Source organism: Chiloscyllium plagiosum, unplaced genomic scaffold (assembly GCF_037043375.1).
Source record: "Chiloscyllium plagiosum isolate Xiang-an unplaced genomic scaffold, Cpla_swu_hap1 HiC_scaffold_39, whole genome shotgun sequence".
NCBI lineage: Eukaryota > Metazoa > Chordata > Chondrichthyes > Orectolobiformes > Hemiscylliidae > Chiloscyllium > Chiloscyllium plagiosum.
The window spans coordinates 19,042,127-19,060,257 of record NW_028270177.1 but is presented as its reverse complement, the minus strand read 5'-3'; the positions used below and the strand labels follow the sequence as shown (position 1 = coordinate 19,060,257).

The following is an 18,131-nucleotide window of genomic DNA, read 5'->3' as shown; positions in this document are numbered from 1 at the left end:
GCATAAGCCCTTCTTCAGGAATGAAGAAGGGCTTATGCCCGAAACATCAATTCTCCTGCTCCTTGGATGCTGCCTGACCTGCTGCGCTTTTCCAGCAACACATGTCTCTGACAATGCAATGTGGCATTATAAAGAAGAGGTTACTCCTCACGTCAAATCTTCATTTCATCATGTCTTCTTTTTATCACTTCTGAGGTGTCTGGAGAACACATACCAAAAACAGGCTCTTGCAAAGGATTCCCAGTCCCCAGACTGGGGTCTCAGGAGCCTCTCTCAGTTCTGCTGCAGTTGGAGCTTGGCATCATTCATGGCAGCAGAGTGAAAATCTAACAGCAGAGCAAGCTCTTAACCCTGTGAATTAATGCCGAAAATCCAAAACTATGGATTTGAGCTTTCATGTCCAGAAGTAAAATAAAAGATGCTCTGGTATTCAAATATTGTAATCCATTTTTTTTAAGCATGCTTCCAGAGACAGCTCAACATCACTTGCAGCATGACATTCAACTTATTTCAGCTTTCTCCAGGAAGAGTCAAGGTTGAAACCTAAAGATCACAGTCCAGGAGGGGTGAGGGGAAACTTATTCAACTGGGTGCAGTAGGCCCAATTTTAACTTTGCAGTTGAATAAGATCCTGCTCACAGTATTTCAAACATCGACATGATGTGGTCATTGACAAAGTGTATTAAATTTGCACTTTCTGCTGGCTGTTTTCCAACATAGGAATGCCTTTTGTTTTCTTTCACCCCCACCAATGAGCCGAGTGCCCTGGTTAGTCAGGTAGAATCCTGCGCAAGAAGATGCCTTCGCAGAGATGGCGATGGTAGTGAACAATTCTCCCCAAAACGTCAAGCTCCCCAACACAAACTGCTGATTTCAACAAGTCAGCAGGAGGGTGAACTATTGTCATTCAAAAGGAGAATGATTGGGAGTTACCCAATATTCATACAACTCTCCCATTATAACATTTCATATTACAGTCCCTCCTGATTATTTCAATTGTTTTTAAACAAAGAAATTTCATGATCCAATGATTCAAATAAAACAATTTAATCAGAACAGTTGTGTCCATTTTTGAGTAACTAATAGATGATCTTATGGGTAATTCCAATAAATGACTTTGAGTTAGCAGGAGTAGATTGTATGGGATCTTTCCCACATTTCTTTTTATCTGTTTTAATTTCTCCTTGCATTTGACATAGTTAATGGTCATTAAAGTCAACTAAATACTTTTCAGTTAAATGCAATCTCTTGTCTATTTATGTTCTTATTTACTTGCAGGGCTGTGATAAGAAAGCAATGGTTTGGGACATGCGCTCTGGTCAGTGTATCCAGTCCTTTGAAACGCATGAATCTGATATAAACAGTGTTAGGTTAGTACATTTATTCTGTAAAATTCTTGAAACTGCACGAGAGATTTATGAACTAACTCCCTCATTTAGTTTAACAAGTTGGATGGTGTGTGTGTGTGTTGTGTGTGTTTGCCTGCCTGCGCGCATCCTATGGTTATATGTTTAAGATGGAAGCTATGGTCACACAGCTAGAATATGTAACATTCTGGGTTACAGTAATACACTGGTCTGTTGCAAACCAGATGCTAAAGTCCATTTTCTCACAATAGGTATTTCCCTAGTGGTGATGCTTTTGCTTCTGGTTCAGATGATGCCACGGTAAGTCAACTTTAATCAGAGATCATATCATTGTTTCCTCTGGATGTTATATAGAAGAGTTTTATTTTGTCAAAAATAGGTCCTGACAAACATCATACGATCATCAAACTTGCTGTCTTATTTTGTTCTGCTAAATGTGAATAACCTTTAGATACACTATGTAGCACTTTTTTGCCACCATTGGGTGATAGCATATAAATACTTCAAATTTTCTGTTCCTGAGCAATCTTTCATTTCGGTGAATTTAAGTAAATCGTTTTGAGACAGCTTTTGGTTATTAAAAAAAAGGAGTCAAGTCGAGGTTTGTGGTTTCCTCAGAACTGCTGTTATTCCCAATCATGGTGTTCTGTGTGGCTCTGTGGTAGCACTCTGTCCTCTGAGTAAGGAGGCTGTGGGTTTGCATCCTGCTCCAGACCCTGTTTCCATCGCAGTACTGAGGGAGTGCTGCACTGTTGAAGGGGCTGCTTTTCAGATAAGATCTTCAACTAATCTGTCATTTCAGGTGGTGGTAACGGATCTGCTGCCACAATTTCCAAGAACAGGAGAAATAATTTGGCAGATATTTGTTCCTCAATCGACATTACCAACATTGTCTGTGAGAGCTTGCTGTGAACAGGATGGCTGCCACATTGCACCAGTAACTGGGCTTCAAGAACACTTGTCTAGATGAGTGCAGCTCCAACACTCAAGACTTGACACCGTTCAGGGGCATTTGGCTGGCATCCTACGTGGCCTCACCATCTTTGAAAGGCTGCTATGCACTTGGATATTGCCCGTCACCAGCAACATTGTGGCACAGCAGCTAGAAGGCCATGCTGCCTTGGCACGGACGGCACTCCCTCGCACATGCAACCCTCTTTTCTCAATCTAATTTCTGTTTAACCACTAGGCCACTCACTTACGAGTCCCGGGGCTACACCCTGTTGAACACTTTCCAAGTCAGTGCTACCTTGTTCCCAATGCAGGCAAGCAATCTCACAAACTTGAACACAGATGTGAGCTTTTATTTACAGAATGGCAAAGGGAAAAGAAATGAAACCAACGGAGGCTGACCTTTGCTCCCATGATGCTCAAGGCTTGAGCATCATGACGACAATATTTATCAGTCAACAATTGTCTGTTGCCCCCACTTCTCTTCAGTGAGGTTCCTACTGACAAATGGCGCCCATCACAGCTGATCTGTGTAAAGGACAATGTCAGCTTCCTTCACCCATTGTCCTATCCTCCTCCTTGGAACAATGGTGTTGTTCACCAGTTCCTCAACATCCGTCTCCTCACTTTGTTGCCTGCTGTAGTTGTGCAGAGTGCAGCACACCAGGATGAGACAGCCAGCCATGTCTGGGCTCTTCTAGAGGGCCCCCTCACAACCTGTCAAGGCAGCAGAATCACATCTGGAAGAGCTCCATACTCTGCTCCATCAATGCCTGATTGAGATTAGTGCAACACTAAAGCATCAGCATCATGAACTATGTTCACACTGGGTAGCCCATGTCCCTCAGTAAGCAGCTTTGTAAGGCCTCTTGACCCTCACAACCACCGCGACATGAAAGAACTCCAGGATGTAGGAGTAGGTGCCAGGGTAGTGGGCACACAGCTCTAGGAAGAGTGGTCACAGGTCTCCCGGACAAGGATGGAATGGAATCCCTTCCTGGTGATGAATTCTCCTGTTGTGATACAGCCCTGTCAGTGCCACCTGTGTACAGTTGATGGCACCCTACACCAGCTCTGGTCCTGAATCCCACTGCCCGTGGGCAGCAGCACTGACCACATCATGGGGGATCAAAATGATCCAGTGTGGTGTTGCCCAGACAGCATTGGTCACTGTCCTGATGTTTTTGTCAGAGTACAACTGCGAGATCCCGCACTGGGCACCGGTTACTGCCTGGAAAGTGCCAATGGTAAAGATGTTTAAGACAATGGTCACCTTCCCGGCTCCAGGGAAAGGACAGCCTCCTACTCCTGCAGCTCAACTCCATCCCTGTGTCCCGGGATATATGGAGCCTGCATTGGCACTGCCCCTCACTCATCCTCAGGAAATGGAGTGGGAGCTGCACCTCCTCCTGCGCAGTGTCTCCATGATCCTGAAGGGGCGTGCGGCTGTGACCACTCCCTGAGCCAGGCGCTCCGTGTCCTTCACGGGGCGGGTGGGGGGAGGGTGGGGGTGTGGGGGGGTGGTGATGATCTAGTGCTGTTCCTGGGCATCCCATCAGCCCTGGTCCTCCTGTATCCAGGGAAGGCAGCCCCCACAGCAACCAACATCCCAGCAGCAGTAGGGCCCAGCACTCCCAGTGGACAGGAGTAAGCATTGGGAACGTAAGGAGTGAAGGAGGATATTAGGTCTCAGGGCAGTCATTGGTGGCACATTGTCCAGGCGAGAGCTGACCATGCAGTGAAGCATGCTGAATGTGGATGATACATTGACATGAGGATTCTACCTCCGCGTGTACAGTAACTTGTCAAAGGTGCCACACCGGCTGAATGATGACCAATGGCAATGAGAACAACACCCCCCTTCGTATCCTCCTCCCAATCAAACCCTGAATCAGCATTCAGCACAGAAGCCTGACCCACCTCCATGACAGAGAAGAACTCTCACTGGTGTGGCTCACACAGGACCCATGGAAGTTGAATGAATTGTGGTTTCCATTTTTGAACCATCATTGCTGCTTTCTTCAATATTATTGAGATGACCAGGTTCAATGTGCAAGCTGAGCACAGCAATTCAGGCAGCATCCAAGGAGCTTCGAAATCGACATTTCGGGCAAAAGCCCTTTATCAGGAATAAATTCCTGATGAAGGGCTTTTGCCCGAAACGTCGATTTCGAAGCTCCTCGGATGCTGCCTGAACTGCTGTGCTCTTCCAGCACCACTAATCCAGAATCTGGTTTCCAGCATCTGCAGTCATTGTTTTTACCTCAATGTGCAAGCACCAAACGCATGCATCAAACTGCCTTTGACTGGCCACTGATCCTTAAACAGCCTCAATTTGCACGCTAGCAAATCAGTGTTTGTAAATGAAATATCGTTGAGTTTTGCAAATGGCTGCATCATGTTTTTGATGTTGCAGTGTCAGCAAATACGGAGCTTGTCAGCCATCAAACCAATGCTCCCTTGCCCCCCGCCATCCCCAGATATTGTTCCAGACAGTTTCCAGTACCATTTTATCTGTAGAGAAGGGAAAGTCATGGTGGGACACCATGATAGTGGTGAACACTGAGCTGTGCTTGGTCACAAGGTACCCCACCCCTAGAGCCTGCATGTCCCCCATACCTCTCAATACCTCCACGTCACATTTCCAGTCCTCCCCACAATGTGGAAATGCATCGTGTTGAGCTTTGTTCATTACTGTTCCTCCCTGCCCCCGAATCCTGAGCATTACACCCAAATGGTGCCCACCCTGCTCTTCTCCTCTGTGCTGGTTACTGCCAACAAACCCCCCCCCCCCCCCCCCCCGCACTCCAGTGTTCAACGCTGTACCAAATTCCCCTGCCCGCTGTCTTCCCGTTGAATTTCCCCCTCTCATTGTTCTTATCCCTACCTCTATAAATACATCTGCTTCCCTCTCTGACCCAAGCTTTGATCCCCCCCGAATCCTGCCTCAGTCATTGATGCCCCCACTGCCCTGGCAGGTTTCCATCTTGAAAGCTTTTTTTATAATTCATTTGTGGGACATGGGCATAGCTGGCTGGCCAGCACTGATAGCCCATCCCTATTTGCCCTTGAGAAGGTGGTGGTGAGTCGCCTTCTTGAATTGCTGCAATCCACTTGCTCTGGGTTAACCCACAATGTCGGTAGGGAGGGAATTCCAGGATTTTGACCCAACGACTGTGAAGGAACGGCGGTATATTTCCAAGTCAGGGTGGTGAGTGGCTTAGAGGGGAACTTGCAGGTGGTGGCGTTCCCAAGTACCTGCTGCCCTTGTCCTTCTAGATGGAACTGATCATGGGTTTGGAAGGTGCTGCCTCAGGATCTTTGGTGAGTTTCTGCAGTGCATCTTGTAGATAGTACACATTGCTGATACTGAGCACCGATGGTGGAGGGATTGAATGTTTGTAGATGTAGTGCCAGTCAAGTGGGTTGCTTTGTCCTGGATGGTGTCAAGCTATTTGAGTGTTGTTGGAGCTGCATCCATCCAGGCAGGTGTGGGATATCCCATCACACTCCTGACTTGTGGCCTTGTAGATGGTGGAGAGACATTGCGGTGTCAGGAGGTGAGTTACGCACCGCAGTATCCCTAGTCTCTGACCTGCTCTTGTAGCCACTGTGTTCATATGGTGAGTCCAGATGAGTTTCTTGTCAATGATGACCCTAAGGATGTTGACAGTAGGGGATTCAGTGATAATGCTCTAAGATTGAAGGGCAGATACCCAGGACTGTGTTCAGCCCAGGCTTTTGCCTGACATGGAAGAGCAGCCCTAGACAGGACTGAGCAGAGTCCAGCCTGCTGTGTTCATAGCTCTCTGACTGACAACATGCCATTCTGCTTGCTATTTGTACTGGTCCTACAGGACTGACCGCTGAACAGTTGCCTGAGTATAATGGAGCAGATCCCCCAATGTGAGAATTCCAAGTGGAGGGTCAACCATGAGAAAGCCACTGAAGTGTGTGTGGCAGTTTCCCTGACTGACAAAAACAGCACCCACCCTCCCCTGACCAATATCTGTTCCCCTTATCTGGACAGAAGACTGGCCCCACCCAGTTTCCGACATGTCCACTGAATTGAACAAAGGTGCAGTGTGCTTACAGCACATTCCTGATGAAGAGTTTATGCTCGAAACTCCGACTCTCCTGCTCCTCGGATGCTGCCTGACCGGCTGCTTTTCCAGCACTGCACGTTTTGACTCCGGTGCTTGCTGCGCAGGCAACTGGCACATGCTGTATCTCTGCGTGTGCCATTCACCAAAATGCCCCGATAGTTCAACAATGCCAAACACAACAGGCAGCCTGTCTGGGCTTAAAATGGCAGTAGTGAACTCTGGCTGAAGTGCCAATGTGCTTACAGGCATGGCACTGCGTGACAAGGCAGGGCATGGATGGTGTGAGCCTGCAGGTGGGCACAAAATGAACGAACACTAGGAGCGCGAGCAAGCAGCCCTGAGATGTAGCCTGGTCCATTTTGTGAGCTGGGAGCCTGTCCCTGAGCACAGTGTCCCTACAGCAGCCTTCTCGATGCTATTTGCAGAGCACCCTGCAATGCAAGCCTTGCCTCGTGAGCAGGAGAAAGTGAGGACTGCAGATGCTCTCCGGTCCCCCCCAATTCCTGATGAAGGGCTTCTGCCCAAAATATCAATTCTTCTGCTCCTCAGATGCTGCCTGACCGGCTGTGCTTTTCCAGCGCCATACTTTTCGACTCTTGCCTCATGAGCAGCCATCCAGTGAATCAGACAGTTGCCATGATGGTCAGGATGCGTTGGCAGTTGCAAGATGCCAATGCCTTAGGTGAAAGCTTTGTGAGGCTGGTGCCTGAGGATCATGTCGTGAGATGTTGTTGCCCAGTGTCCAACATAGAGGTCGTTTGGGACAGGCAATGAGCTGAATCCACCAGGTACCTGCTCCAACTTCCTTGTCGAGTCTTTCTGACAACTTGTTTTGCAAGACAGGAGGCTCATTAGTAATAAGACAAGTGTGGCATTAACGAGGTGTTTAATAATCGCTGTTAATCCCCATTAAGTGAGATCTGACTGCTGCCTGATGGGAATCTCAGCACGCTTTGCTACTGAGGAGATGGAGTGAGCTGAACTCAATGTCGAGATGAGCCTCGTGGTATTTGTCATCCTCTTATGTCACACACCTTGCCATAGCTCATGTCACTCAGGCCCCTATATGATTTCACCATGGTGTTTGATTTGTTAGAATCATAGAATCCCTACAGAAAGAAAACTGCCATTTGGCCCATCAAGTCTGCACCAATCCTCCAAAGAGTATCTCATCCAGACCCAGCCCCCACCCCATCCCCATAACCCTGCATGAGGTTTTTACTGTGGCTAACCCGCACATCCCTAGATACTACAGGGCAATTTAGCATGGCCACTTCATCTAACATGCACATCTTTGGACTGTGGGAGGAAACTGGAGCACCCAGAGGAAACCCTGACAGACACTGGGAGAATGTGCAAATTCCACACAGATGGTCCCCCAAGGCTGGAATTGAACCCAGGTTCCTGGAACTGTGAGGCAGTAATGGTGACCATTGAGCTAACGTGCCACCAATTTGTTCAACCAGTTACTGGGATTGTTTGCTTGCAATAGCCTGTTATGTCATCACATAAAAACTGAAACACAACCACACCAGCTCAGTTCTGTTGTGGGTAAGATGCTCTTCTGAAACTGATGATAGCATTCTGTTTGTGGAAAATACCCTCCACTCTTGCTGAAAGAGTGATTCATCAGATCTAGACTATGGTACCTTGCTCTTAAACTTTGAGCTGGAAGTTTACAGAACTTCGCAGGGTTATTTTAACACTTAATGTCAGTTCAGAAATTCCCTATTCTTTCATGAGCTAGTCCCCATCACGAACATTGGAAGCCACAGATTTGATTGAAGCCTTTAAATTTGTTGAAGAAAAACGCTGAAATCTTTTCCTGTTTTGTTTCCAATTTCATTTTGATGGTCCTGACTGGCTCCATCCAGGATAGGAATATATCCATTTGCAAGCAAGGAAAGTGGAGCAGCGAGGGAATAGAAATAGCTTTTTAAAAAACACAATATTCCCCAACGTCACATCCTGAGGTTTGAGAATACAGGAATATTACCTGTGTGTGATTGCAATTACGTGAGAAAAGAAAGATATATATCTATCTAGCACTTTTTGGCTAACATCTCAAAGTGTTTTGCTGCCAATGAAGGACTCCACTGATGTGGAGTCAGTAAACTGTAAACCTTCAGAACTTTTTAATCAACAACATTAACCTTTCTCTCTTGAGCCAGAAGCTATCAGCTCTCGATCTTGGAAACATTTGCGGAAAATTAGCAGATTTTTTTTTTTCAGATGTAATCAAACACTCAGGAGCTCTGAGGATTATTTGTTCCATCAATGATTGATATCTATGAATGGTGGGTGGGCCGGAAGTCTCTTGGTATCTGTGAATCTTTGCCAACAACAGCAGCAGACAGTTATGTAAAGCATTTAGTGCGGTGTTCCAAGGGATTTTAGATAGGGCTGGGAGTGGACTGGAGGTGGGGAGAGAGAAATAGATGAGAGTAGTAAGGAACAGGTGCCAAGCCTGGGTGGGAGTGCTTTAGAGGTGGTTGAATATTCAGTTGAGAATGCATTTTGTTTGTTTTGTTTATGAGAGCGCTTTTGAAGAGGAAGATTGAAATGGGGAGGAGGCGAAATGCCGTAGGGAGGAACTGGCAGATTGTGCGATGTGATGATGCATCTCCTTCAACAAAGTTAGGTTGCCCTTAGTCTTTTGCCTCTAACTCAGGCTGCTTTAGTTGAATTTTAGCCATCTCCAAAGATTCTGATGGTGTTTCCAGCAAAGTTAAATGCTGAGCTATTGCCATAATTATCTCTCCTTTCCTCGGGGAGGCAACTGCAACTCAAGATTGTCTGTCTGCTAATTCCAGCAGCTTGGCCTTATTCACCTTTTCCAAAGCTCCCAGACCGACTTCTTCCACCCCCAGAAAACTCTTGGTGACTGAAAGAGCCACTGCAATTCCCAAGCACAACTAAAATCAACACCCAGAACAAAAGACACAAGCACATACCACTCGCTGCCTTCGGGTCCAGCAACCCTAATCCAAATCGGAACTAGAGAGCCCCCAAACTGTTATGGACCAGGTCAGACCCCCTCAAAACATTTCAGGAAAGTAGCCCAGACCTTAACTTTGCCATTTGTTTCAAGTAGATATAGAATGGATATTCCAGGAGGGATGCAGCTGGCCCAACCACTTAGTTTTAAACAAAATAGAATTTATTTGCAAAATTACCAAATGAAGCACAAATAAAAGAGAATAGAATATTAAATAACTTAACCTATCCAAAAACCCAACAGATTATCCCAACTTATTGATGCTGTTCCAAATACTTGCAACAATCCCCAAAAACACACCTTTGCAAAAAAAGAAAAATCAAACACGGCCTTACAGGAGAGAGAGAGAGAGAGATGGCAGAGAGGTTCAATATGGAACACCTTCTTCCATGTAGCTGTTTCTTTGACCAGCAGCCTCAAAACTGACTGGCTGCTGGCTCTGAACAGCCAGACTTCTAAAACCCAACCAAACCAGAGAAATGCTGAGCCGGGAGAACTGTATTTCATTGTACAAGTGTTTTGTTTTAAAAATTTTAAAGCTTCCCCGAGTAGATTAACCCAGACATTTTGGAACCTGGGTGTGACTTCTTAAAAAAAAACAAGGGCAATCTAACCTTGTTAAAGGAGCAGCAGCATCACAGTGACAATGGAAGCTGAGGTTTTTGCTACTAATGAGGGGACAAAGAGATGGGGATTCCACAAAAGACCAGCGTCTAAGGATTGGTGATCACTGGTCGTAATGGAAGCCTGAAGGTGGGTGTATAGTTCAGGTGGAACAAAGCTGCTTATGGGTTAAAGGTGAGGGCGAGGTTTTCAATTTTTGTGCTTTGGGGGCAGCATACAAGAATACGGGCAATTGTCATTTGTAATAGAAAGCCGGGTCGCTTTGTGACCAGTTCAAGTGGGCATGGGTAGGCAGAGCAGGGCAGGGCAGGGCAGGAAGAGAGGGAAGTAAGAAGATCAGAACCGGAAGAAGCCATTTAACCCCTCAACCGATTCTATCGCTCAGTATGATCATGGCTCATTTGTGGCCTAAATTCACATACTCGTTTTTGGCAGACATTCCTTGATACCTTTGGATAACCAAAATCTATCATGCACAATTTTAATATTAAGAATGATCTAATGTCTTCTACCATTCAAAGGAGAGTGTTCCAAACTCCAACTAACGCTTCTGTATTGAAGTGTTTATTTTGTTTATTGATGGAATGTGAGCATGTCCTTGAGATACTGATGGTGAGCTGCTATCTTGAACTCCTGCAGTCCATGTGCTGTGGGTAGACCCACAGCTTCCTCAATTCAATCCTGAAGCATTTTTTTTGGTAATTATGTCTTTAGTCCTAAACATCCCAGCAAGTGAAGGTAGGTTCCCCCAATCTACCTGAAATATCCCCAAACCACCCAACAAGATGCCTTTTGGCTTTCTGAATTCTAGGGAATATAGTCCCAGTTTATTTAATTAAGGGCCCCCAATCTGTGGGTCACGACCCCCAGTAGGGTCACAGGGTCATAGATTTCATCCTCAGGCAACTGTCTGTGTAAAGTTTATATATTCTTCCTATGTCTGTGTGGGTTTCTACCTTATGTTCTGGGTTTTCTCTCACAGCCCAAAGATGTGCAGGCTAAGTGGATTGGCCATGCTAAATTGCCCCATAGTGTCCAGGGATGTGCAGGCTAGTTGGATTAGCCATACAGAGTTATGGGGGTAGGGGGTAGGGTCTGTGTGGGATGTTCTGTGGAGAGTCAGTGCAGGCTCGATGGGCTGAATGGCCTGCTTCCATGATCTTATATTTATTTTTTGGGGTTGTGAGCATCTCCTCCATAATAGCAACAGTGACTGTGGAGCAGAGACCTTTTTAGGTCTGAAGTGGATGACCACGCAGTGCCACAATTTTGACAATTCACTTAAGCGCACAATATCTCTTGTGGTGATTGTCCATTTCAATACACAGTGCTTACTGTACTCACATGCTTGTGTCATTATAAAATTGGATATGTGGCTTTCGAACCCACCATCCAAGTTAATGAATAAAGTGGCTTGTTGAGGCCCAGCACACATGCTTGTGGGACATCACTAGTCACTTCCTGCCATTTAGAGTATCCTGTCCACTATCTATATAGTCTTGTCACCTTTCGTTTTGCCAATCTCCTCACTTCCACCCAGTCTGATATAACAGAATTTACCAATTGTCTCCTGGAATTCCACAGAATTAACATACATAGTCATACACCGTGCTTTAACCACCTTTAAAAAAGTTTACCAAGCATCTGCCCATTTATAAAGATATGCAGCCTTCAAGAAAACCAAAGGATCTGTCTTTTGAGAGTTGGATTGTTTTGAACTGAAACTGGAATATCTTTTAAAGTGTCCCATTCTTCCTTGACAAATTTTAAACCATCAGCATCTCTACAGTTTTCAAAGTAAGTCTGAAATTATAATAATTTAAGATTTTCATAAGACTGTTGCCTGTTTTACAGTGTCGTCTGTATGATCTCCGTGCAGACAGAGAAGTAGCCATCTATTCAAAGGACAGTATTATCTTTGGTGCCTCCAGTGTAGACTTTTCACTGAGTGGTGAGTATCTTCATAATGGCTAAAACAGCCAATTCTAGGAAATGAGAATTACACTCAAAGGCTGAAAAAACACCATCGAATCTAAACTTGGACTTCAGTCCTCTGTGTTGTCCATTCGTTTTTTATTATTACGCACAGCGGAGTGACCTTCCTACCACCAAAATCACTGCGATTTTTTTTTCCCAAACTAGTAACCACCACCAGTAAAACACCAAGATGGCCAGTTGAATGTTTACAAGCAAAGCCCATTAAGGGCAATGCAAGCCACCAAAGGTGAGGTGGGGGTAGAGAGAGCAGGAAGGAATTCAATCAAAATGGAGTTAGACGGGGAAATAAAGCACTGTGTCCCCCATGGTGACCACCTCTCTCTAAAGGCATCGAGAGCATTGATGGACACAGTGTGCTCCCTCTCCAAGGATACCCTCTCTCTTTCCAAGCATGAACATCCAGTCTCTTCTTATCCTGTTGAAATAAAGAAAGATATGCAGTTAATGGCAATGATTAGTACTTTCAATGCCATTTGGTCGTAGTATAGCCTTCCACATCCATCAAAGTTTTACCTGCACATCCACTAATATCATCTATTGTATCCGTTGCTCCCGGTGCGGTCTCCTCTACATTGGGGAGATTGGACGCCTCCTAGCAGAGCGCTTTAGGGAACATCTCAGAGACACCCGCATCAATCAACCAAATCGCCCAGTGGCTCAACATTTCAACTCCCCCTCCCACTCTGCCGAGGATATGGAGGTGCTGGGCCTCCTCCACCGCCGCTCCCTCACCACCAGACGCCTGGAGGAAGAACGCCTCATCTTCCGCCTCGGAACACTTCAACCCCAGGGCATCAATGTGGATTTCAACAGTTTCCTCATTTCCCCTTCCCCCACCTCATCCTAGTTTCTAACCTCCAGTAACTCGACTTGTCCAGACTTGTCCGACCTGCCCAGCTCCTTTTCCACCTATCCACTCCACCCTCTCTTCCCTGACCTATCACCTTCATCTCCTTCCCCACTGACCTATTGTACTCTATGCTACTCTCTCCCCACCCCCACCCTCCTCTAGCTTATCTCTCCATGCTTCAGGCTCTCTGCCTTTATTCCTGATGAAGGGCTTTTGCCCGAAACGTCGATTTTGCCTGTCCTCGGATGCTGCCTGAATTGCTGTGCTCTTCCAGCACCACTAATCCAGAATCTAATGATTAAGCAGACTTGAGTTGTTCTTAGATACCTGACCTGTGAGTATTATGTCAGTGCAGCACTTCCAGTTTGGGAACCCAAAATTAAATACATAATGAATTGCCAGGAATGGAGAGAAAGAAAATTACATAGATATCCTTTCAAATGATTGCTGCCAGTTTCTCTAAATATAGTTCCCAAAGCTTTTGAAGGATGTAGTTAATACTTTTACTAATTATTAATTGTTAAGGGAATTTTAACTAACCTTTCAAAGTTAACGCTTGTTTCCAAATAAGATGATTTTTCAATAATGGATCTATTAAGCAAATTGGTAAAATTGATTTGCAAACATTAGGGGATGGATGTTCTTCTTTAGTACATGGATGAATATGTCAAATTAGTTCTGTCAACATCCACTCCAAGGACACAACTAACAAGGAAGAGATGCTGGGGAAGATTTCAAATTGCACAGAAAACCATTTCAAATTTTTTTAAAAATCAAATCTGTAATTGATTAAAATAAGAGTGAACTTCATAACGGAAATATATATATATAAACTGGTTTCTATCAGATTAATTTAAAAAAGTCTTTTAAGAGTCTGATTATAAATTATAATAATTAATATTATAATTCTGTGAAAAACCTACATGGTGAATTGTTCTCACTGAGAGCCAGTACAGACATGATGGGCTGAGTGGTCTCTTTCTGTGTTGTAAACATCCTGTGTATGGTGAAAGCATGTGATGTCAGAACAGAACTTCAGTGCATTCAAGACTGATCATGGACGTGGCCAAGGAGATGTCCCTGGCTGCAGTGGATCCAAAGTCACATGAAACAAGCAAATTACTAGATAATAGGCACTTGGAGAGCGGATGATAGCAAAGGTCACCCTTTATCTTGCCTTTCTTTTGACACCATAGCCTGATTCCCTTCTTTCTCCACTTGAGGTAGAGACATTTGTAAACCCACTGCTCATCTTACAACGTAATAGGTGCAGCCACTCCTGAACAAAATTGTCAATAATTGTATCGTTCAAACATATTTTGAATAGCTGTGGTCCAAGCACTGATGCCTGCAATACCCCAATAGTCATTGTCTGCCATTCTGAAAAAGACTTGTTTATTCCTACACATTGTCTCCTGTCTGTCAACCAGTTCTCCAATAAACGACACACCATCACATGCACTTTAATCTGTGTAATTATAAGAGTGAGTACATACTTTCCTGTAACCTCCCAATGACAAAATGACATGTCAGAACAAAGTCTCATTGAATACACAAACAGTGACATGCAAACAATTGCTTTGCTGGTTAAAGTGGAAATTAACATAACAGTAAGGAAAGATATTTTTTCTGACAATGTGGAATCTGTGTAGATATTTTGGATGTCATATAAAGACTCCCCCAAACTGTAGACACCTCCCCCCCCCGTGCCACCGTGCCGCCCATAGTACCCAAATCCTACATTATGTCTGTTTGAGTAGGAGTTGGAGGTTGGCATCAGTATATTTTTGTGTTCTTGTATTTTTGTGTGCATTCAAGGGAACAGACTGTAGAGCACGTAGCCCCATGTCACGGAGCTGCTTGAGACGAACCTTGAGAAACACCACTGCATTCCTCTCCAGACTTTGTTTGCATAGGCACAGTCCAGAAGGAGATGTGTGACAGTCTCGTCCCCTCCACAGCTGCTTTGAGGGCAGCGTGTGGTGGCGCAGACAGTCCGGGCACACATAAAGAATCTCACAGGCAGGGCACTTCTCACCACCAGCCAAGCCATGACCTGGTGCTTGTTTAAAAGTTCTGGCAATGAGATATTCTGCCAAATGACTTTGGTAGTCTGCACAGGAAACCGTTCAACAGGATCTGCTCTCTCTTTTTCCCAAAGTGTCTCAAGAACGCTAGGTGCTGACCACTTCCTGATGGACTTGTGGTCAAAGATGTTTTCTTTCATACATTTCTCCACGAAGGACAGGTAATACGGAACAGTCCAACTACTTGGAGTGTTCAGCAGCGGTGAGGCCAGGCCCATCCTTCGCAACATCAGGGACAGGTAGAATCCATTTCTCTCATACATGCTTGTTCTCCAATGTAATGTTAACCTGTCTTTTTCAAGGACACATAGCTTCCACTAGGTCAGTTATTTTACTTCCCTCAGATTTAGTGCCAGTGACTGCCCCAGTGAGAGGTGAAAACTTGCAGACCACTTGATGGCACAAGTTTTTGTAAAGATACAATAGCAGCATAACTCACTTTGAGAAAATAAAAGGTCAGACTGTTTACAGAAAATAATCAGCAAGGGATTTGTGATTATAATTTAATGAAGTCATTTACAGTGTAAGAACATCTATTGTATTGATCTCATGTAAAATACACAACACAGGCTATATGAAAGAGTTTTGAAACTGTACAACAAAGGTCCATCTCTCCATTCCCAGTAAGGCTATAAAATAAAAAGTATGTTTGAAAACTAATCCAATTCAAAATATTGTTGATCACTGTCAGGAATTTTAATGTTATGGGGACTTTCCAAGCAAAATATTTTTTGTTCAGTATAACTGTGGCTCAGAACAAAAACATGTTGATGACAGTAGTGAAAAGGAAATGTCATTTAGTCAAAGAGATGAGGGTCTGACTGAACTGTTCAATAAAACTGGAGAGAAAATGCAAAAGGGATATTCAACCAATCCATTTTTGTCCATAAGAGAAAGGCTTAAATAATATACATAAATGGTTCTTTCTAAATGGATGGTTGCTGAACATTGAATAATTGCGCCCCAAAAGGCTCTGTGTCTATTAAACATGTGATGTCCCTGGCACCATGCTATTTGCATAGTGTCAGTGCTGTACTGATGAACTCCCCTTTGCTTTGTAGCAAAAACTGTAGAGGTGGGAAGGATTGCAGAATGAGAGCTGGGAAACGTAAGTGCTGTAGTAATGATAATGTGTGATGATTTTAGACCATTGTTTGGGGAGGTGGACTTCAAACTTAAAAATAAACACCAACACTATTCATTTTTGGACTTGCCCCATTTGTAGGATTAGCAGCATGAAGCCCCTGCACAAACCTCTCAAGACATCCCTCCATCGGGACACAGGATGAGATAACCTGGGGAGGCAGGAGGCCATGAGAGTCCTCCTTCCCCCATTTTGTACATTGTTAAAAATACTTCATTTGCTCCTTCTTGAGTGATGGACCCAAAGACCCTTCCCGGGAAGCCCAGGGAATCTGAGAGCAGTGTAGTGGCACAGGTCAGAATTCCTGCCCGTTCGGTGGCTCAGTGGTTAGCACTGCTGCCTCACAGTGCCAACGACCCAAGTTCGATTCCAGCATCGGGTAACGTTCTGTGTGGATTTTGGACATTCTCCCAGTGTCTGCATGGGTTTCCTCCGGGTGCTCTAGTTTCCTTACAATCCAAAGATGTGCAGGTTGGGTGAATTGGCAATGCTAAATTGCCCCTATTGTTCAGGGATATGTAGGTTAGATGCATTAGTTAGGGATAAATCTAGAGCAATAAGTTAGGGGAATGAGTCTGGATGGGTTACTCTTCGGAGGATCGGTGTGGACTTGTTGGGCCAAATGGCCTGTTTCCACACTGTAGGATTTCTATGATTCTGTGATTCCTCCTTGCTAAATCTGGGAAGCAGTGGTTTTCCACATACGGTGAAAAGACAATCCATCCTTGAAACAGCTATTTGCAATGTTTCACTATCTGTCAGGACGATAGAGAGTTTTGTGACAGAATGTTCCATCTTACGCATGACTCTTATTATCATTCTGTTCTGCCAGTATGAAATGGAATCCGCAGTCCAGAATTATGAGGGACTGAGGTTGTAAAGTTAAAAATGGTCACCAAAACTATATGCTTGCTGTATTCTCCAGGTCGCCTCTTGTTCGCCGGTTACAACGATTACACCATCAATGTGTGGGATGTATTGAAAGGAACACGAGTGTCAATCCTGTTTGGACATGAGAACCGGGTCAGCACTTTGCGAGTTTCCCCTGATGGCACTGCTTTCTGCTCAGGATCGTGGGATCATACTCTGAGGGTTGGTTTGTTAAAAAATAGATATTAAATAAGAATATTTTGCAACTTTGTACTTGAGGAAGAGATCTAGCACAAAGTCTTCTGCTTTCCATTTATATTAAAACAGCCCCTCCAAGGGCAACCCACTGTATGTAATGAGGAAGTACCCAATGCTTCCCAAAGCACTAATCGCTGGCAGGAGGTGGTGTTCCTGGTACCCAGTCAACACACTCCTGACAACAAATAGAAGTCACTGCTGGTATCACTATTTCTCATCAGCTCTGGAAACTGAATGTCTGAGTGCTTAATATAAGCCATAATTGCAATTTCCACTTGCGAATTTGTACAGGTCTTTGCCAAACACTGACAGAAGGCCTGTGATCAAATTGATAGATTTTGAGATAAACATAGCAATACACTGCACAAATGCAATTGCGCCAATATTGGGCTCTTGACTTTTGAAGATCTGTGATTTTTGCTCACACACTTATTCCAGTGTTGCCAGCTGTGACAGGCTAATCTCAACCACCCAGGACTTTGATTAGACTAGCATCTTGTAATCATTTTCAAGCAGACATTACCTGTGGAGAAAGTGAGGACTGCAGCTGCTGGAGGTCAGAGCCGAGAATGTGCTGCTGGAAAAGCACAGCAGGTCAGGCAGCATCCTGATTCCTGATGAAGGGCTTATGCCCAAAATGCCGATTCTCCTGCTCCTCGGATGCTGCCTGACCTGCTGTGTTTTTCCAGCACCACACTTTCCAATATTACCTGTGTCAATCTGGATCTAAGCCAGTCAAGAGACAGAGAAGCAGTACATTTTTCTTTCTGCATACAATTTAACGACGTTAGTCTTAAAGTTATTAGAATTCCATTCGTTATAAAGTTCCAATCTGAAATGTCGACTCCCCTTCCCCTCTGATGCTGCTTGACCTGCTG

At 44.7% G+C, this 18,131-nt stretch overlaps 1 protein-coding gene and 1 long non-coding RNA gene across 4 annotated transcripts in view; one reads left to right on the top strand and one right to left on the bottom strand.

Annotated features, from left to right (window-relative positions):
* LOC122540985 (guanine nucleotide-binding protein subunit beta-5) overlaps nt 1–18,131 on the top strand; it is an 88,816-nt gene that overhangs the window by 56,774 nt on the left and 13,911 nt on the right. For all 3 annotated transcript variants that reach the window (XM_087981429.1, XM_043677387.2, XM_043677388.2), the window contains 4 exons: nt 1,279–1,370; nt 1,619–1,667; nt 11,901–11,997; nt 17,051–17,217. In XM_087981429.1, coding sequence (XP_087837555.1) covers nt 1,279–1,370; nt 1,619–1,667; nt 11,901–11,997; nt 17,051–17,217 — 405 coding nt within the window. The remainder of the gene's footprint in view (nt 1–1,278; nt 1,371–1,618; nt 1,668–11,900; nt 11,998–17,050; nt 17,218–18,131) is intronic.
* LOC122540987 (uncharacterized) overlaps nt 12,018–18,131 on the bottom strand; it is a 43,081-nt gene continuing 36,967 nt past the window's right edge. Inside the window, exon 3 of the long non-coding RNA XR_006309481.2 lies at nt 12,018–12,459. This is a non-coding gene — a long non-coding RNA (uncharacterized LOC122540987). The remainder of the gene's footprint in view (nt 12,460–18,131) is intronic.